This window comes from Anguilla anguilla, chromosome 1, assembly GCF_013347855.1.
Source record: "Anguilla anguilla isolate fAngAng1 chromosome 1, fAngAng1.pri, whole genome shotgun sequence".
NCBI classification, from domain to species: Eukaryota; Metazoa; Chordata; class Actinopteri; order Anguilliformes; family Anguillidae; genus Anguilla; species Anguilla anguilla.
In genome coordinates, this window is record NC_049201.1 from 69888674 (window position 1) to 69909267 (window position 20594).

At 46.1% G+C, this 20594-nt stretch overlaps 2 protein-coding genes across 4 annotated transcripts; both read left to right on the top strand.

Moving 5' to 3' along the window:
• Positions 1-383: 383 nt before the first annotated feature.
• fam189b (family with sequence similarity 189 member B) lies at positions 384-13105 on the top strand. 2 transcript variants are annotated; one of them, XM_035398866.1, is made up of 14 exons: positions 386-2306; positions 2891-2947; positions 3951-4058; positions 4374-4487; positions 4892-4999; positions 5294-5454; positions 6057-6156; positions 6475-6547; positions 7292-7568; positions 8205-8524; positions 9026-9094; positions 9635-9804; positions 9935-10081; positions 10205-13105. In XM_035398866.1, exons 1-14 carry the CDS (start codon positions 2079-2081, stop codon positions 10445-10447), a joined length of 2175 nt encoding a protein of 724 aa, XP_035254757.1. In that variant the 5' UTR covers positions 386-2078; the 3' UTR covers positions 10448-13105. The 2 variants fall into 2 exon arrangements, with proteins under 2 accessions (XP_035254835.1, XP_035254757.1); XM_035398944.1 differs by lacking the exon at positions 4892-4999 and having other exon boundaries at positions 384-2306.
• A 1276-nt stretch (positions 13106-14381) lies between these two features.
• Positions 14382-20383, top strand: fdps (farnesyl diphosphate synthase (farnesyl pyrophosphate synthetase, dimethylallyltranstransferase, geranyltranstransferase)). Of its 2 annotated transcripts, none has more exons than XM_035435041.1 (10): positions 14382-14818; positions 15923-16078; positions 16619-16759; positions 17290-17370; positions 17499-17621; positions 17819-17907; positions 18163-18235; positions 18800-18877; positions 19016-19150; positions 19386-19537. In XM_035435041.1, the coding sequence occupies exons 1-10, from the start codon at positions 14816-14818 to the stop codon at positions 19509-19511; spliced, it is 1005 nt and encodes a 334-aa protein (XP_035290932.1). In that variant the 5' UTR covers positions 14382-14815; the 3' UTR covers positions 19512-19537. The 2 variants fall into 2 exon arrangements, with proteins under 2 accessions (XP_035290932.1, XP_035290923.1); XM_035435032.1 differs by lacking the exon at positions 19386-19537 and adding an exon at positions 19549-20383 and having other exon boundaries at positions 14610-14818.
• Positions 20384-20594: the final 211 nt, after the last annotated feature.

Here is a 20594-nt window from a genome sequence, read left to right on the forward strand (position 1 = left end):
AGGTTCTGTTGCACATAGAATGCATGGAATGGCAGAACCTAAAGAGACCGGGTTCACATTGGCAAACACAAGAGCACAAACAAGCTTGTGTTTGCAACTGCCAAAGGTTCCCTCATCAAGAGAACATGCCTGTTTGAACATGCCTGTGTTCATCTTAATCTATTCCAGTAGTTCAGAAACCAGCAGAGTGAGTACTCTCATTGCTAAGAAGGAAATTAAGCTTCATTGTATATAATGTCTTAATTCCAGAAATGGCTGGTGAGTTATCTATAAGCTAGATAAAAAATATCTAGCTTATAGATAACTCGCCTTTAAAAAAAATAAATTAGGCACTCAATGCAGCTCTTCATTATGCTTACTACATAAATTAAAAAATCTAAACATTGGTTCTTTACCTAAGCTACAACGCAGACTTCCTGCAGGCTCACAGTATCCCGCCTGATTGGCTGTCTCCGGTTGCCCTTGGAGTTCGTCGCATGGCAACCGCCCCTCCCCTGCAGCTTCAGAACCTGGCTCCTATCAAACTGCCGCATCCCAAGCCACACGGACTGGGAGAAAATGTATTTTTCCTTTGTTATTTATCACTTGTATTGTTTCTAAACACACTTATCTTAAGTTTGTTCACTTTTACCGACGTGTGCAAATCTACTTACGAATAAAACAGGATTGTCAACAGTGCACATATATGTACCTCCATCATATGTGTTTCTTGAGGATGAATGGAGAGATTGACTGTACATACAGTGCGGGGGGTGCAACGGAGCGAGTAAAATCAAGCCAGGGGGTTGAGTGTGAATATGAGTCTCCAACTCCGCTGATGACGTAGAGAACAGCGCAGTGAAGTGTATGTCCGGGATAAATTCACAGCGCGAGAGAGCAGGACAAGGACCCGCGTGACTGCTGCAGGGAGGGGAGAGGGGGATAGTGTGTATTCCACCACAAAACTCCCACTGAAGAAAAATGGGAAAATAAATATTCAAGGATTCTATACCATCATCAGCTGCAATTCCATTCCTAAATAAGAAACCTCTACAATCAAGCTTTTATGTATTTTTTTAACACAATATATCATTACTAGAACTATCACAAAAATCATCGTTCGCGGAATTATCTGCTTGTGATCTCCATTTATTTATTACTCATGCAATTTCTGCATCTCCATCTTGGCTGACAGCGAACATGCTCTGTAGTCGGATCTAAATGAAGACATCCGTTCTTCCGGGCCCGTATCCTAAGGAATCACCTTCCACCTTGATCCATTTCCATTGCACGCGTGTTCGCCTGGATTACATGTTTGACGGTATAACGGGTTGTGATATTACGGAAAGAAAGGGAGTCGGGGATAGAAAACAACCTTTACGCGGGCCTAATGTGAGTTTAGATAGTAACTGCGGTAGTGTCACGGCCTGTACGGTGCTTTGGATACCGCAGTGCTACGGCGCTGGGGAGGGGGAGGAAGAGGAGAAAAATGACAAGAGGTAGAATAATTAGGAATGGGTGGATGCATGCTGTGACTAAAACTCCGATTTGATGCGCACTACGTTTCTATAGTTAAATATTTACCTAATGTAATTCGTGTGTTTGGACTGTGCGGTAAGCTATTGCTCACTAGACAGAGCTACCCTGCTATGCTACGTGTGCTACTTTGCGTTATGTGGTCCTGAAGCGAGCTGCAAATGAGTTACCGTTCGCTACTGAGGCTGGTGGATTGGATCTGTGGATCAAGCGAAAGGGAAGAGGATGTATTGAAAGTCGAGGGTTCTAATATTCAATAAATAAAAAATAACCTGAAGATGTTTCTAAGACAGCTGAAACTTTGGATTGGACATCACTGAACTGGACAGCAGGCGGCTGAGTTACAGAGTTACAGTGAGCTGTCACTGATCGTGCTGTTCTAGTAGAAACCCATTCCCTCAATTTTCGGAAAATATATATTTTTCTTCAACAACAGCCCCCTCTTACCAGCTGCCATCCCTTCTATAGCCTACATTTTTTTGTCATCCCAATACGTTCCCACAATCCTTTGTTTTGTACACTTGAACTCCCCTGAATCGACATCCCTCTTCCAACCCCTCGCCATGCCCTCTCCGTCAGATTCAAGCAGCGTGGCGTCTGTGTCTGGGTCTCGTGGCATGTCAGGGAGCCGCAGGGGCATGTCCGGCAGGGGTGGGGCTCGCCTCCTGCTCTACCTGGGCCTGTGTCACCTGGGGCTGGGCGCCATGGTCCTGGCCTTCAGCTTCACCAGCCTGGCCTTCACCTCCTCGCCCCGCATCCGTCAGTCCTGTCCGTTCTGGGCCGGCTTCTTCGTGAGTGCACTCCCTCTGTCAGCCCGCTTGTGTTCAGCAATGTCAGTGTGTGTGTACTTGGGTTGTGCCCGAAAGTCCCATGGATTCACAGTGCTGTGCATCAAACTTGGGCAAATTTGCATTAAGCTTTATGATGCATGGACCATGTTTTAATCATTGGTCAGTTTGTTGATGTCACTGGTTTTGCATAAGAGAGTAGTTTCAAAACTCCGGTTCTTGAATCATTAGAATAGGGGTCCCATTCTCTGGTCCTGGAAAGGCAGAATCTCTGTGCTGCTATTTGCTTTCACCTCAAAACTAGAGGCTAATTTAGAATTGAGAAACCAGGTAAGTTGAGTTAACTATAACCAACTCATCAAGTTGGTTCAGTGCTAGAAACAACAGAAACCAGCGGACTATGGGGTCTGTAGTCTAGGACCAGAGTTGCAGGCCCCTGCGTTTGGAGTTTGGAGATAGTTTGGATTTATGTTTCATGGAAGCACATTTTACGTTTATTAAATATCATTAAATTGTATTTTAAAAATTTTATTTTATATATTTTTTTTACATTTATTTAATGGCTTTAATTTTTGCTGTTTGTGTAGGTGGTGGCTTCAGGGCTGGTGGGAGTGATCTCCTGGAGAAGACCGCTGACGCTGGTGGTGCGTATACTCTGGAGACTGGGCCCCTGGGCATCCGCCCTATCCTTTTCACATGCTCTTGCAAAAAGTGTCCTTTAGTTGGCCCCGGTTTTGGCTGGCCGATCAATGAAATTACTGCAAAACAGCCGGGTGATGTGTGAATAATCGCAGGAAAAGGAGTCAGTTCTAAGAAAGGCTCGTGTCCTTAAAAGAAAAGGAAGCAGCGGAGAGCCGACGGGGGAGTGAAATAATTGTTTATTTAAAATTGTGGAAATTGTGCCAGATGGAACGTAATGTATTTGTTGCTGATGAACAGATAAATGTACAAGTGTATGTATGCAATAGTGTATGTTGTCGGTCTCGTCCAGAACTTATTTGTCCATATTTTGCCAGATATGAGTATTGTCCATACATGCTGTCCTGGTTGCACTGTTTATCTTTGCGTAATTATAAGGGAAAATCTCCGTGATGAGTGAGAATTTACCTTGGATATTCAAGACTGAATAGATCAATTGACACTGTTTTTAAATGGAACTCTGAAATTTGCTATCAGATAGTTCACTTGTTAATATATTTATGACTATAATGAGAATGTTATTGACTGTCGTTTTGTCATCATCATTTTAATGTGTTGTTTGTGCATTTTCAGAAGCATTCAAGCACATGCTTAAGGGAATGTATATTGTATGCGCTCAACAGTGAGTGCATACAATATACATTTAGTATGGTGTAAGTTTGTCAGCCCATTTGATAAATGTTAAGAGGCAAATTTACTTAAAAGTTATTTTTTGCTGTTGCTATTTTTATTGTCTTGCCGCCCACTCACTGTAGTGTTGCTGTGCTTGTGGTTCCTGTGATACACGTTTCACTTTAACATGGGTCTGTGTGTTGTTCTGGTCTGTTTGTTACGCACGCTTCCCCAGATCTGCGCTGTAGATTTTGACAGGCAGCGCTATTTTTAGCCACGGCAGCGCTTGTGATCAGTAGCAGAAATCTGATACACAGTTCATTTCCGGTCCTGCAGGTGTCACTGTTCATGTTGCTGTCGGCTGTGTGTGTCATCCTCAGCCTGGCTGGATCCATGCTGTCCTGCCAAAATGCTCAGCTGGTCAAGTCACTGCAGGCCTGCCAGGTATATTCCTCTAGTTCAAGTCTCACCATAAAATGTTAAATATATATATACAATTCTAGCTTATCCTAAATTACATTGGACTATACTATAAAATACTATTCTATAGTACTATACTATAAATTGTTTCTATACAGTATGTTGTGGTGTCTTTTAAATGACCAGTGAAATCTCACGTCTTAACACGGATGCATATCTTGTTGGAGCAGCTTCTATTGTTGGGCGTTGCGTTGTTGTGTAGCTGTGGGCATGCTCTGTGTTGGTTGCGCCACGTTGAGTGTGGCACACTGTAAGCTCCAGCGATGGGTTGTTGGGCAGGTGGAGGACGGGGTGTGCTGGTGCTGCAACACTGGACACACCTGCTCCCAGTCAGAGGACACGCTAGTGCTCTACCCACATGCAGACTGTCACTCTGTGCGCCACCAGCTCAAGGTGCTTATGCCTTTACATCCCCTCATATCCATTTCCTGAACGATTTCCACTCTTCCTTTCTGCACCTAAGTCTTGTGTGTGCCCCCCCTCTCTCTTTCTCTCTCTCTCTCTCTCTCTATCTCTTTCTCTATCTCTCTCTCTCTCTTTGTCTCTCTCTGTCACTGCATGCCTCCGTTTATCATTCTGTTTGAAGTTTTCTGAATATCTTATAGGTTATAGATGTGTGTGTGTGTGTATTGGAATGCTCGGGTGTCTAGGTACTTCACATTGTGTTTATATATGTGAATGCATGCAGGTGTGTGAGTGCGGTAACACTCTGAAGACTCTGCCCTGACTGTGTGTGCTCTATGTGTGTGTGTGCTGTGTATGTGTGTGTGTGTGTGTGTGTGTGGTCATGTGCTCAGGACCTGCTGTTCAGTGCCTGTGGCCTCAGTATTCTCTCCACCATCGTCTGCACCTTGTCTACTGTAACCTGCAGTATTCACATCTTCTCCCTGGACCTGCTGCACCTGGTGAGTCTGCCAAGTGCACACACACACACACACGGGCACACACACACACACAGACACACACGCACATGCACGCACACGCACATGCAGGCACACGCGCGCACACACACACACACACACACACACACACACACAACCACATATGAAACCACTGCACATATGCATTTACATGTGTCATCACGCAAGATCGACCCAATTGTTTGATGAGCTTACAGCAGCAGCGGCCTGTAACGTTGCGATCACTCTCCCCTGTTTCTGTCCCCGTCCATCCGTTTCTCCCTGCGACCCCCCCTTCAGCTGGCCCCACACCGCTCTCGTTCAGTCAACCCAGAGTGCACCACCCCTCAAGACGCCTTCCTCACCAACATCCTGGACTTTGAGGAGTTTGTGCCCCCCATCCCACCCCCACCGTACTACCCTCCGGAGTACACCTGCAGCTCTGAAACGGATGCACAGAGGTAAAGGCTTGTGTACTGCATACCACACTCACAAAATTTGTAGGAAAATGGTGAACCCTATTGGACTGAATGGCCTGTTCTCTTCATTACGTGTTCTTCTGATAACAACCAGACCGCTGTTTCTCTCTCTAAAATGATTCCCAAATATTAGAACATGATTTTCTGGGATAGTGGGTGGGCCCAATGTGGGATCTTTTCATAGCAGCCAAAATCCCTGGCAATGTTCTGATGCAATAGAATGAGGGACAGATATACTGTTGCACTTTGACCCACCTGTGTGATAATTCATGACCTTTAACCCCCAACTGTCTTCACTGTTAATTCACTCACCTTTGACTTGTAGGAATGCACTAATATTTTTCTCTCTTTCACATTGAGAAATTGATATACTAACCACCTAACACGATCGCCTTGTATATGTGGTGTGTTTGTGTGTGTGTGTGTGTGCGCGTGCGTGTTTGCGTGCATGTGTGTATGTGTGTGTGTGTGTGCGTGTGTATGCGTGTTTGCGTGCATGCATGTGTGTATGTCTGTGTGTGTGTGTGTGTGTGTGTGTGTGTTTGTGTGCGTCTGTGTGTGTCTGTTTCTCGCTGTCCCTGCAGTATCACCTACAATGGCTCTATGGAAAGTCCGGTGCCTCTCTACCCCACTGACTGCCCTCCCCCTTACGAGGCTGTCATGTGTCAGAGGGTGGCCAGCCAGGTAGGCCTCCCTCTATGGCCTCTCTGTCCCTGTCATTCGCACGCTTCCTCAGTTTTCCACACGTAACCTTTACCTATGAATGGACCTGTACCTGTGCACCTGTGTGTGCTTCTGCAGCGTTTCTCTATGCCTCTTCTCCCATATGTCTCCATAATTTATGTGTGTGTCTTATTTTCCTCCCTCTCTTTTTCCTCTCGTTCATTTCTTGATTTTCTTCATCGCTGTGTCCTTGGCAGAGAGAGAGAGAGGCTCTCACTCTCATGCTGTTTCCTTTGCGTGGTCATTGATTAAAACGAGTGGTGAATTGTGGTTGTCTAGGCAACGGTGTATGATGCCCAAGGAACAGAGCTGTCCTGCGAGAGAGGGACATCGACTGCTTTCAGCGGAGAGGGTGAGTCATCCCCCCACTCCCCCCCAGACCACCCCCCCATCATCTGTCTCTCCCTCATGGTCCTTCTATTTTGGCACTGACTGTCAATTCACACTAAATTCACACTCACTTGGGAACCAGCTGATCTACGTCTCAAACATAATTGTGGTCAATGGCACTTCAGTTCAGTCAGCTGAGCAACTTAATTGATAAATTGCCATAATGTGCTATATCAACTACTCCATGAAAGATTTTACATTTGAAAAAACCCAGCTCTGATCTCTAGTAGAACATTTACAGCAAAAAAAATAGGTATACGTTTCTGGCAGAGTTGAGGCCATATGAAGCCATGGTCCATGGTGTAGTGCTTAGCACTAAGCTTAGTGATTACCAGGTTGGGTCCTCTCTGCATGGAGTTTGGATGTTCTTCGCATGTTCATGTATATTTTTCTCCGGGTAGTCTGGTTTCCTCCTACACCTAAAAACAGGTTAGGTGTACTCCTGCCAGTGCGCTTGACCTGGGCACTGGCCTCAGAACTGGAGTTGGTGCCAGGGCACTGCACTGTGGCAGCCCGCTGTTCTTAAGTAGCTTGGATGGATCAAATTCCTCCACGGGGTTAAATAAAGTATAACTTACCATGTGAATTATGCAAGTCAATCTCATACTCCAGTGCAGAGACAAGTTGGCATAAATATGAGGAACGGATGAGGAGGAAGTTCACTGGTGACAGGTTGGTGACTCCGCCCCTTCCTTCCCGTACCCAGCCTCCATGGACAGCGGCTCCCTGCTGATGTCGGAGATCGTGGACATCCCAGACGACAGCTCGCCCTCGGAGGACTCCTGCCTGATGGAGGTGGGGGTGGGGGTGGGGCCGAGGGGGCGGAGCAGCGGGGGCGAGGGGGGCGAGTACGTCAGCTTCCGCTGCCCCTCGCAGAGCCGGCCCCCGCCCGACTCGCCCTCCTTCTGCCCCCAGCCCCGCCGCTGCTTCAGAGGGGAGAGGTCCAACTCCTGCTCCTCCCCCAGCAGCTCCGCCTCCCGCAGGTGAGGGCGGGGCCCTGGGGGGTGGGGCCCTGGGGGGGCATTCCTGTACGCTCCATTTCTCCGCCCCTCCATGTGAGCCACTGAGGCACGCTATCATATTGGTCTCTGTCTCTCGCTGTAGTGGCTATGTAGCGACTGTTATGTTGATGTCCTGTTTGTCCCTGGTGTGTGGTGAGTCTGCCCTCATTCCTCCTTTCCGTGTAATGAACCCATGGCCACATCCTCTCGCGCCCTCTCATTCCTTTCCTGTTTAAGCCTCTTGCTCTCTTTCGTTTTCTCTCTCTTTTCCTCTTCTCTTTGTCTATCTTTCACTCTTATCTCTACCACATTCTGTCTCTCTCTTGCTCTCGCTCTGTCTCCCGCTCTTTTTTTCCTCTTTCTCTCCCTCTCACCAACCCCTCTATGTCTCGGAATATTTGAGCATGGTGATTTTTTTTTCTTCTTCTAGATTGTTTTTAAAACCGGGTTGGCAGTAGCTGTAAGCTGGCTGTATGTGTCTGCTTGAAGGTGAAAAATGCTGCCCTGAACTAATTTAGTAAAAAAAAGAAAGGTGTTTAAAAGTTAAAAGGTCTATCTCTCTATCTCTCTCTCCCTCTCTCTCTCTCTGTCTGTTTCTCTCCCTCTCTCTCTCTACAGATCTCCAGTCCTGCGTCACCAGGCCATATTGGCCAGCAGTTGTTCTCAGCTGGAGACGCTAGGGGGCGCTGGATCCCAGCGCTCCTCCGTCCCAGAGATCCGCGTCCGCCCCTGCACCCCGTCCCGCCGCGGCTCCGACACCCCGGCCCCTCCCGGCGCCTCCTCCCCGGCGTCCAATCTGGGCAGCGGGCCGCCCGTCTTCCTCCTGCCCCCCTACCCCCGGCGGCGGAGCGGGGGGCGGGACCGCTGTGACAGCGACTCCCTCCTCCCGCTGGTGCGGTCCCACAGCGAGCCGGGCCTGAGCTCGTCCACGGACACGGGTACGAGAGCACCCGGCCCAGCACAGCCCGACCGCAGTCAGTCACGCCTCATTACTTCAGCGAAGGGTGATGCTGTTTTTGCTTTACCCAAGTGGCATATCCGGTTCAGTTCGCTGCTGGGCGCAGTGAAGTATCCCGTGGTTACGATCGTATCCAGACCGTGCCGGCGTAGACTCTGACTGGACTTTCACACATTGCAGAAATGCAATAGGCCTGCAGTTACAACTGGGCTTTTCTGAATTGAGGAGCAAAACAACTTAATATAAACAAATGCACAAAGCTGAATCCTATCCATGATGCCTCACACTATTTGAATTCACATTTAAATCAGCTTTATTGGCTTCACAAATAAAAGTAGCTGCATTACCAAAGCACATGAATAATAAAGCAGTGTAATTAACTGGTAGAATAGTAACGACAATACTGATGATTATAATTGCAGTAATTACAAAACCTGTATGGTCTTTCGCCTCTTTTCTTTCTCTGTCTTTACACGCTCAGGAGACTTCAGTGGTTCAACTGGTTGTAAAGGAGTGAGTGAGGAAGGCTCACAGACTTCCTCTGAAACTGGTGAGCAGGAGGAGTGGGGCTAATGACGTAGCATTACAGCGATGTTTATAATGTGGATGTTAAATGAACCACTTTGGGCCCTTCAAGCTCTGTGCACTCTTCTGGGTGCTTTCATGACAAGCAGTCTGGTTAATCTCATTGCAAGCATGCAACAAATGTACTTGAAGACATGACATTTTTATGACTGGGTCAGAAGAGAACAAACATCATTTGGTTTTGTACATCAGCAGAAGTGCGCAAATATTGTTCCTCCCAGATTAATCTTTGCACTGGAGATTAAGACTCATACAGGCTCAAAAAATGGACTACTGGAATTTACCAGCTCTGTCTTGAATAAATGTCATGCTTTCTTAAATAAAGGGACAGTTCAGAAAATGTTCTACTTTTTCTGGGAAGGATATAGTGTATGCATCCTTCTCCTAGCTCTGTCCCCCTGGCCCTTACCCCAGGACCACAGGACTAAATCCTCTTGCTATTTCTGCTGTGCAGCCTGCTCCTCTCCTCCCCTGATTCTGTCCCTTCTCCCTCACCTCTGTCCAGGTCCGTCCTCAGAGGCCTGTCTGTTGCCTCGTTCATCTCTGGTGCCCCCTAGTGCCCTCCCAAGGAAGGGCAGCGTGAAAGCAGGAATGGGGCTCTTGCCCTCGAAGCCTCCCCCTGCCTCCCCCCTTCGCCTCCCCAAGGACTGTGCTCGCTCTCTTGGGGACCTCAAGGTCATTCTCTAAATAATTCATCCAGTCTTGAACTGCCTTTAGTCTGTATTTTTTTTTTTTACATGTGCTTATTTTGATGAGATCACAGGAAGCTCACTGGTCCTCCCCTTGTTTTCTGCTCTCGCCCCAGGTGACCAGGGTGTTGGTGGCTCGGTTCCTTCAGCGCTCCAAACGTAACCTCGCCCCACCTTTGGATCACGCAGGGGGTGGAATACAAGGGCCAAAGAGAAGAGCGGGGGCTGAGGGCGGTGGGGCAAGTCACCGCCCCTTTGAACAGGTAAGCCAATGGGGAAGGGGAAGAGCGTGGCGACTCAGTGGCTGGCTGTTTTTTGAGGGGTGCGCTGTAATTCGGCCCCACTGCCTGCTCGATCCCCTCACCCTCTGTCACGCCTCCTCCTAGGTCCTCCGCAACTCTTGGGGAGCCAGCAGGGGGCAGCAGTACCAGCAGCACTCCCACCACCACCGCAGCCACCACTCCCAGAGCGAGAGCCACGGCCGTCGCCGCGACAACCCCGTGCGGGTGGAGGGCATCCACCTGCGCAGCTGCGGGGACCTGAGCTCCACCTCCGCGGCCTCCCTGCGCAGACTCCTCTCCCGGCCCCACGGCTCCTCAGGAACCCTGTACACGGAGTCAGCGCTGTGACTGGCCGGGGGGCCGCAAGGGGGTGGAGCCGTGTGAGGAGGCGGGGTGATGGGAGGAGACAGAGGAGGAGGGCGTGACAGGAGAGTACTGTACTCTGACTCTTGACACAACATTACTTGACAGAACACAATGCAGGAAGGCAAATTGCAAGTGACAAAATGTCCAGGGCGAGACTCAGAAAAGGGAGGGATGAAGTTTGAGGAGAAACATCTTGGTTTTAATTGAAAGAGGGAGTGTGTTGTAGGAAGGGTAACATCTTGGAGGGGAGAGATGGGGTAGAGGGATTTTGGGAGGAAGGATATGGGTGCAGATCGGAATTTTGGATGGAGAAATGAGGGAATGGGGAAAGGAAAAGAGAAATGTGGGGAAATGGAAGAGAGATTTTGCAGAATGAACGCAAACTGACTCGCCAAGACGGCGATCCGCTGAAGCAGTGCGACTGTACGACTGGACTGAACCGGAGCCTTCAAAACAAACCCGCCTTGGAGTCTATCCCACACAACGTACACCAACACTGTGGTGCTGTTTCTCATCGCAAACTCAGGCTTCCTCCTCCTCTGTGTCCCTCCGTCCCGATCACGTGACCCCCCTCCCTGTCCCATCTCCCCGATCCTGACGATCTCAGCGCGCGCCCGCGAGACGAGCCGTCGCCGCGCAGAGGGGGCGGAGAGAAGCCCGTCCGCTCGGCCACGCCCCCCGCACAAGTTCACGCGACAATCCCCCCCCCCCCACTCCCCGCTCTCTCACGTCCCGCCCGCTTCCGAACGCGCACCTCAAGTCGCCGTCTTCCACATTCGAGCAGGCACGTTTCCGCCCCTCTGTTTGGCGGGGAGGGAGGGATGGCCGGACATGCCAAAGGACAGCACCTTTCTGTGGAGAGGACGGGCCAGGCCAGAGACCCTCTACCAGCGTCAGCCCTCTGTCCCTTCGTCACATAGACTGTAGGCACTAGAGAATCTATGTAAAGGACAACATAGGTGATGTATTGTGTATACTGTGTGTAGCTGCTACACTTAGAAATGTTGGATCCATTCTTAGGGGTTCCTAATTTGCAGATAGGGGGTTTAATTTGGCTGCCATGTCAAGGGAAATGATTTGTTTAGTTCTTTTAGTTCTTTTTCTTTTTTTTGGTCTGACAGCCAAAACTTTCTTTTACATTATTGTTCCCTCCGTAAGACATTTTGAAGCTCTTTTGAAACCTTCCTCCACAGTGAGTCAGTCCATCTTAAAGGGGATGCCTGGCCTTGCGTTGTCATTGTACAGTGCTGCCATAGCTACTGTTACTCTGCCTTGCAGTGAAATCCTGTACTTTCCTACATTTACCTCATGAATTCATTTCACTGTGAGGGTTTGGAATGGCATAGCATGTTTAGTCTGTTTGGCAGAAGGAAAACATTTTCAGCTTGGTTCTAGCAGTGAGAACAAGACTCCCATTCCACACTGCGTCAGTCTGGATCTGACAAATGATTTTTATGGTGTTTCTTTATTTGTTAAGAAACAAATCTTTACAACTGCATGGTAGCCGGAAGCAGCAGGAATCTAACTGCAGTCATTCTGATTAATTCACTCATTGGAAGGTACGCCTCTGGGGTTCAGGTCTACAACCTGCAATGTGTTTCTTCAACTGCAGTGCACCCAGGCTGCATGATAACTTTTCTTTGAGACAGTGTTACGTTCCTGAAATATCATATCCATCCAGAACTACTCGGTTAATTTTATATCAATGCATGCTTTCAAATCTCAAATCTACTGATCCTTCGCAATGGGAGTCTTGTCTCTATCTCGGTGTGTATCAAATCCTCTACTGTTGGACTTTGTAATGTTCCCTCCAAAAAGTACCTGCATGTGTTGTAATGCTTTCTTTATATTTTCTTCCTGCACTTAACCACAGACAGTAGTACCGTCATGTTACAATATGTTTTTGTGTGAAGGGGTGGGCTCATGTTGAGGTATTGAAACAGTGCAGTACTGTAAGTAATAGTGCATTGCTATATGAAAAAAGGCTGTGGCAATAAATGTAGTTGTGCACCTGTAGACGTTAGGGGGCAGATGCTGAGAGTGGAGGGGGTACATCTTTAGGGCTGAGGGGATATTGAGAAACTTGTTAGAGGTTACTGGCTGACTAAGAGTGGTTGAGGTTCTCACTTGTTGACAGTGGAATACCACATGATTCCAGGTGGGATAAGTTATGCGTGTCACCTCTGTCTCACTGAAAAGATGATTTTTCATGTTTGAACTGAACCTCTGTTGGGCCCAAGTGGAACCACACCTAGTCTTCCTTTGCGGACAAGTGTGCCTTCCTTCCTCTCACTGCCATCTGGTGGTGGAAATTGGAATCTCATCAGTTAATAGTAACCATACACACAATGTAGATTAAAACATTGACACATTCTCAGAAACATTGATCTTTGAGGGAGTTTAAAATGGAGCTTTCGTTTCTACCTCCTGTCCTGCACATCAGAACATTATCCAAAACTAAAAACGTTATGGCTATCCATGGTAAAAGCCTTGATACTGACTGAAATTATCCTGATTAATATGCTTTACAATGATTTGAAAATGGTTCTGGTTCAAGAACTTTTAATGCAAGTTATGTACGTATATCCCTATAAATGTATACATACACTTACAAATATGAGGATGAATATGGACAAGAAATACTGGCTTTTGTGTTGTTTTTGTGAAAATCCATGTTTCTGTGTTTATCAATACTACCAACTGTTTAATTGGCAAAAGTAAGTATTTAACAATGCATTATTATTATTATTATTATTATATTATTATTATTATTAAAGTAGTTGTCCTTAGCCAACCTACTACCACTACATAACATCATCATGGCCATGTGGACAGACACAATCAAGTTTTTTAATTCAATTTTAATGCATCAAAGACATTTAAAATAGTAAAAAATAATTTAAAAATAGACTATGCATTTAAATACAGTTTATGTGTAAAAATATGTGCCCTGATTATGTGAGGCAGATATCATTAGGTTTTGGATCATTTGGCATTAATTATGTAGGGTGAGTACATTTTATCCGTAGCCTATTAGTTTGACATATTTAAGCATAACTGTATTTCAAATGTTGCATTCGTTCTCATAAATATGTAATATTATTTCATGAAATTATTCTCATAGGAAACAACACTATAATGTGCTAGGCCAGTGGTTCTCAACCTCGGTCCTGGGGGCCCACTGTGTATGCTGGTTTTTGTTCCAACCATAATTGCAATCCCGGATTTGTAACAAGCTATTATTTTTCCTTAATTAGGTGCTTCTCATGTCAGAGGGATTATTTGCCCACTTAAGCCACCTTGTGTCAGAAATAGCTATGCATGCCATAAAGAATAAAAGTCACATATTCACATTGTGCTATATTGTAGACGATTACGTAAAGAAAATGATAATGAGTCAAACCTGTATTGTACTAATTAGTTTAAGGGAAATATTATGCACTTAAAGCACTTAAACACACGTGTTCAGCAACCTAATTAGGAGCCTATTAATTCCCCTCGTTAATTTGATCTGTTAAAAATGTTACCTCTTTTTAAGTGATTGTATGCAATCACTTAAAAAGCAACACAATAACACAATGGGATTTTATTCTTCATGCCATGCATAGCAGTTTCTGACATAATGTGGCTTAAGAGGGTAAATAATTCCTCTTAACATGGAAAACACCTAATTAAGAAAAATGAACAGCTTGTTAAAATTCTGAGATTGCAATTATGGTTGGAACAAAAACCAGCATACACAGTGGGTCCCCAGGACCGAGGTTGAGAACCACTGTGGTAGGCTTTTCTCTAGGGACACACTTATAACACAACATCGAACTAAATCAGGTTTAGTTATAGGTTTAGGAGGTTCACTATGTTCTAAAACATTTTACCATAGCATCCGATAAGATATCTGATTTACTAATTCTACATCAACGTAGAAAATTTATTGCAATGTAACTTTTGGCAAGTTACATTTAACACGGGGACCCATCTCTAGCTAACCATTGTTTCCACAGTAACGCCACCTCAACATCAGATGGGTCCACTGTGTAATACTCCACCCCTTTTGTCGTTCTATTGGTCATGAGGCATAAAGCCCATCCTCGTCCGATTGTAATAGCCAATTAAATACTGTGATGTCATATGACGTCTCCAAATGCCGTGCCTTTTATTATTATTCGCAATACTTCATGGAACTTGTAGTTTGTTAGTGACACAATTCAATAAATACTGGAGTACAGAAAACTACGACGCACAGAAGGTGTCCACTGCGGTTGTCTGTAGTGTTTTCCCGTACTTCAGAGAGGGAAGAGTTCAGAAGAGTACCTTGCCAGCTATCAAACGTCATTCGAAAACCCTACAAACATGGTAAGGTAGAGGCTCCATGAAATACTATAGCGTTTACGTATTTTTCTGTGAGACAGAACATTAACTTTGTTAATATTTCCGCTTTTTAGCTGGTTAGCTATTCTGACAGGTACGACGTAGTGTTACTAGTGTTCTCCTCTGATATTTAGATAGTTTACCAGTTTGCTGAGATCATTATAGCTATTGGTTTTCTATAATTAGACTATGCCGGACCCGATGTTGCACTATCGTTTGTTACGGACACCCTTGTACTGTACCAACCCTAGCTACCTCTGTCGCCTATGTAGCCTACCAGTGATTTTAGCTGGCCAGGATGCAGAGTCAGCCACCACCGTAAGAGCTGCATTGATTACGACAAATTGCTATAGCGATTATGTAGCTAAGTTAAGGCAGCTCAACTCGGTTTGTGTTTTTTAACCGGTTAGATTACCAGTACCACTGCCAAAATCTTGACATACAGCCTGCAACTGATGTGCACGTCTAAACTCAGTATTACTCGGTCGCAATAGTACTCTCAACCTCTTCTCTTTACTTGCTGTACTGTACGTTTTTATCAAGTACGCCAATTAAAGTAGCTGCATAATCTATACATACGGATAGGTTTCCTTTCTTTGATATTTGCATTTTAATTTGATAGAGCAGTGGGGTTCCAGAAAGGGCCAGATTCTACTAATCAATCACTAGAGTCATTGCTAAGCACTTTGAGTAGTAGAATCAGGATCAGGTGTGTGCACCCACACTGGCCCTTTCTGGGTAAGACTGGGGACCCCAGCTCTAAAACACGAAAAGCACCTAATTAAGAAAAATTAACAGCTTGTTAAAATTCTGGGATTGCTGTTGAGGTTGGAATGAAAACCAGCATGCAAAGGGGTCCCCCAGGACCGAGTTTGAGAACCACTGTGATAGAAAATTCATTGGAATGAGTATGTTGTAAGCAAAAAAGTACGTAAATTTTGCGGAATTTAACAATACAGATCTTCTTCGGCTGCTTAATCTCGTATTCTCCCATACGTACTACACTCTTCCTCGTTTCCCCTTGCACCTGATGTTTCTTTTCCCTCTCATCATTTCCCTGTCCTGTTAACACCCCTATCCCTCTCTCAGGGTGACAACAAGTACAGTAACGGCATTCAGCACCAGGGGTCAGCGATGACGGATGTTCAGTTGTTCGAGGAGCAGTTTGAGGAGCTGGTGTCGGAGCTGACCGAAAAAGACTTTACCGACCCCGTCCTTGCCGATGCCCTCAACAGGCTGAGAGATGTAGGTTATTACACTTACTGACAAATGATTAGAAATGTGGAGCACAGACACAAATATGATAGAACCCTGCTAGGATTTCTTTCATCAAAAAAAAATATATTCTACAAATTGAGTCATTCTGATGAGTAAGGCCCAGATTAAGTCCAGATCTGCCAGTCTGTGGCTGTGAGCTCCTCAGAGTGACACCTAATTGGCCACTGTGTTTCCTGGGGAGGGCGGGTTTCAGTCAGTGGGGCATCCCCACTTCCTCTTTCAGTAGTGACTCCTCTGATCAGTGAGGGCAGGGGTGGCCTACCCTGGTCCTGGGGAGCCACAGGGTCTGCTGGTTTTTGTTTTCACCTTAAAAACAACAACCACTCAGACAAAAGAAACCATGTTGGCTGAGTTAACTGTGTAATCAATTACTGTAATTGATCAATTAAGTGCTGAGTAGAAACAAAACCAGCAGGCCCTGCCACTCTCCAAGACCTGGGTTGGCCACCCCTGAGTTAGAGGGGACTAACAGAAAGCTAATTGCTTGATTTTTTTGCTCTTTTGCAGGTGCTGCAGTATAATGCCCCGGGGGGCAAGAGGAACCGGGGCCTGTCTGTCATTGGCTCATTGCGGGAGTTTGTGCCCCCCTCAGAGCTGTCACATGACGCTGTCCGGCATGCCCTCCTGGTTGGCTGGTGCATTGAGCTGGTGAGAGTGATGGACCAGATGCAGGCTGGGAGTTGACCAGGGGTTCTCAAATACACATTCTGTCTGTGCATGCTGACTTCAAAATTCTGTCTTAGATTTGACATGTAATACTGTGCATTAATGACTCATTGCAGTATACTTTTTCTTTGGACTTGTCATTTTCCACAGTTGGTTTCACCCAATCAGTATTATCAAATAATCATGAAAAAGAGGAACCTCTTTCTAAATGAGTAATTTTCCACATACGCATAATCACTTAAAATGAAAGCAATTGTCTAAGAATTGGTTTGATTTATTATCAAGTCTTTAAATTAAAATGTAGCATGCACTGTTTTTGACATGACTGTGAAACTTAAAAAAAAAAAAAAATGAAAATGACCAGGCAGCGCAGCTGTGGTTGGAATGAAACCCTTAATATATTGAGAGGCCCAGTTTCACTTTTGGTTATTTCACATAGCTTCACCTGTAATACACTTCATATTATATGTATGCCTAGATACAGGCATAGACACAGAGTCTCTCTCTCTCAGCTTCAGGCATTCTTCCTGGTAGCAGATGACATCATGGATGCATCTGTGACTCGGAGGGGGCAGCCCTGCTGGTACAAAAAGGTGAGCCTGAGAATGAGTTTTCACCTTCATTCCTTGTGTCCATTGATTGATCAACAGACTATCAGCACATGCTCCACTGTATTTGAACACATCTGTGTGGTCTGTCCCTGCCATTTTCCTGCCCTCAGGAGGGAGTGGGTTTGGACGCCATCAATGATGCCTTCCTCCTGGAGGGGTCAATCTACAGGCTTCTGCGGAGACACTGCAGGGGTCAGACCTACTACACACACCTGCTGGAGCTGTTCACAGAGGTAACACGCATTCGCGCATACACACACACACACACACACACACACGCACTGTGTCAATCTGTAGACTGTGTGAAACAGTGGAAATTGTAAACGGCCCTTCAGTGGTGCTTTTGAGATGACATTTTCTCACGCTCGCGGCATCTGTCTGTGTCCACATCTCCCTGCCTCCCTGCTTCCCTCCATCCATCCCTCTTCAGACCTCTTTCCAGACAGAGCTGGGTCAGGCCCTGGACCTGATGACTGCCCCGCCCAATCAGATCGATCTGAACCGCTTCAGCATGGAGAGGTGAGAGAGGAAGTGGGCGGTGCTCTGCTGTCACCTCGGCTGTTAACAGCGCATCACAGGTTTTACACGGGGACGTGTCTGCGCTCACCTGCTTAAATTATCGCTCGTAGTGGCGGTTTCGATAAAGTGCGGAAGCAAGTCTCAGGCTGCAGTGCTGCACATTGAAGCTGTAGCCTCCAGTTAGCGTCGGTGCTTCGAGCCACCCCACCTCCCCCTCACTAACCTCCAGTCAACTCCACTTTCCATCTCTCTCAGGTATAAAGCCATAGTGAAGTACAAGACCGCTTTTTACTCCTTCTACCTGCCTGTGGCTTCGGCAATGTACATGGTGAGTTTACGAGCAGTATGTGCTTTCAGTAACACAGTGCGTGCCCATTTCTGATGCGTTATCATATTATGTGGTAAATGGTAAATGGACTGCATTTATATAGCGCTTTTATCCAAAGCGCTTTACAATTGATGCCTCTCATTCGCCAGAGCAGTTAGGGGTTAGGGGTTAGGTGTCTTGCTCAAGGACACTTCGACATGCCCAGGGCGGGGTTTGAACTGGCAACCCTCCGATTGCCAGACAATCGGTCTTACCTCCTGAGCTATGTCGCCCCCATGTGCTGTCATGTTCCAGAACAACAGGGCATCCTGCATTTTTTATGTTCAGGTAGCTTTAATGGCATCCTAATTTAACACTGTTGCAAATGGCAGAACTATGAAATGGAATATATGAATATGACAAATGATGTCAGTTGTAAAAGTCTGATACTGCACATATAACAAACTGAAATAATAAAGTGATGCTTTTCTCTCCGTGTGTCTGCCCTCTTCTGTTTCTATCAAAAGAGCAGTTGAGGGTTTGTTATGAGTGGCCTTATGTGTGTTTCTGTGTTATGTACTGTAGGCTGGAATAGACAGTGAGGTGGAACACAACAACGCCAAAACCATCTTGCTGGAGATGGGGGAGTTCTTTCAGATTCAGGTATGGACACCCATTATTTCCACCATTCCTTCTCTTGCCATTTTCTTGTGTATCGAGAAGATGTCGGTTGGTTAGTGATATGAAGGATTGTACAAGATGGAGGTGTGATGTAACGGTTAAACTGTCTGCTTCTTCAAGGATGACTACCTGGATTGCTATGGTGATCCTGCTGTGACAGGGAAGATTGGCACAGACATCCAGGACAACAAGTGCAGCTGGCTGGTGGTGACTGCGCTGGGGGTCATGACCCCTGAACAGAGGGAGGAGCTTCAGGTGAGAGAGCAGTTACCCTTTTAGCTGAAGAAAATGATATCACAGCCTTCTCTTTGTAGCATTACATACAGTAAGAGTGCATTCATCTCACTCACTAGGGCACTAGTCTTTTCTCAGGTCACTTATTGTATATATTTTTCATGTAGTATTTTGTAGACAAATCTGCACAGTAGACAGCAGGTTTGTGGTGCGCGTAATGTTAGTAATTTTGTCATCTGAAACCCGCTGATCCCAGGTTCAGCTTCTAGCCAGCATTCCACTCTCCTGCTGCTGTCGTCACCAATGTTGCACAAAAAGGGCATTAGCACCGAAGGTGCTAACTGAGGTGAATCCCTGCAGGATGTGCCATTTTTCCCGTTAATTACCTGTCTTATCTGAACACCTCTCTTCTCTCTCAGTCTTGTTACGGGCGCCATGACGACAAGAGCGTGGAGCGTGTCAAGGCTCTTTACGGCGCGCTGGGGATGCCTGCTCTCTATCGACAGCACGAAGAGGAAAGCTACCAGCGCCTGCTCAAGCTCATCGAGTGTCACGCCCAAAACCTTCCCCACGCCGTCTTCTTGAACTTTGCAAAGAAGATCTACAAGAGGAACAAGTAGATGTGGCAGAAGGATTAGGGCTCAAGGCTTAGGACTTTTCAAATGTACCGGATGACACAGTGGGCAGGAGGTGTTAGTGTCAGACACAGAGCTGAGGGGGTTGAAGTCTACGGGTGTGACACTGAAGAGTGTAAACCAGGGAGGAGGGGAATGGCTATATCAGTAATCATTTAGAGAGATGGAAGAGGTGCAAATGACTGTTTTGTGAGTTTATAAATATAGCCTCAGGATCACTGGACATGATATACATGAAGCACGATAATCCACTCTCACAACTCACTGCAGGGCACTGAAAGATTCACAGGTCACATCCACAGCCTGCGTAATAATAATAAAAAACAGGTGTGGAAATGGAGGCAGTGCTCATGTGTGCCACCTGAGCATGCTTCTCTGGTCAGTAATTGAGTGGGGTCGACTGTCCTGTTCAACGTTATTGAATGCTGCTGCTCTGTAATAGGTTTTCCAGTTGTGTGGCTTTTATTGACTGCCCTCTGTCCCTCTCTTTCTCTGTCTCTGCCTGACCTCTGTGTCCTCCCATCTTACCTTCTCTTGTGGTCTCTGTAATTTCCCCATGTAAATTTCACTGGTGAATATCTGCTGTTAATAAAGGACTTTTCTCTTTTTATTGCAAACATGAGGAATGATGCAGTTCTATTTATTATAACGTCAGGAACAAAAGATTTAGTGTCCTTATTTGGCATTTGAAGCTGTCATTCTGTATCGCATGCATAGGTGTGTGGGTGTGCGGTGTGGTGTGTGTATACATATGTGTGTGTGTGTGTGTAATTTGTGTATGTACGTGCATATGCACATGAAAGTGCACACAGTGTACTCTGTATTTTGAA

Coding starts and splice junctions, on each gene's coding strand:
- fam189b (XM_035398866.1), top strand. CDS start 2,079: ATGCCCTCTCCGTCAGATTCAAGCAGCGTGGCGTCTGTGTCTGGGTCT. Junction 2,948..3,950: donor GAAGACCGCTGACGCTGGTG/GTGCGTATACTC, acceptor CCGGTCCTGCAG/GTGTCACTGTTCATGTTGCT. Junction 10,082..10,204: donor GTCACCGCCCCTTTGAACAG/GTAAGCCAATGG, acceptor GCCTCCTCCTAG/GTCCTCCGCAACTCTTGGGG.
- fdps (XM_035435032.1), top strand. Junction 18,236..18,799: donor TGGCTTCGGCAATGTACATG/GTGAGTTTACGA, acceptor TATGTACTGTAG/GCTGGAATAGACAGTGAGGT. Junction 18,878..19,015: donor GGGAGTTCTTTCAGATTCAG/GTATGGACACCC, acceptor TGCTTCTTCAAG/GATGACTACCTGGATTGCTA.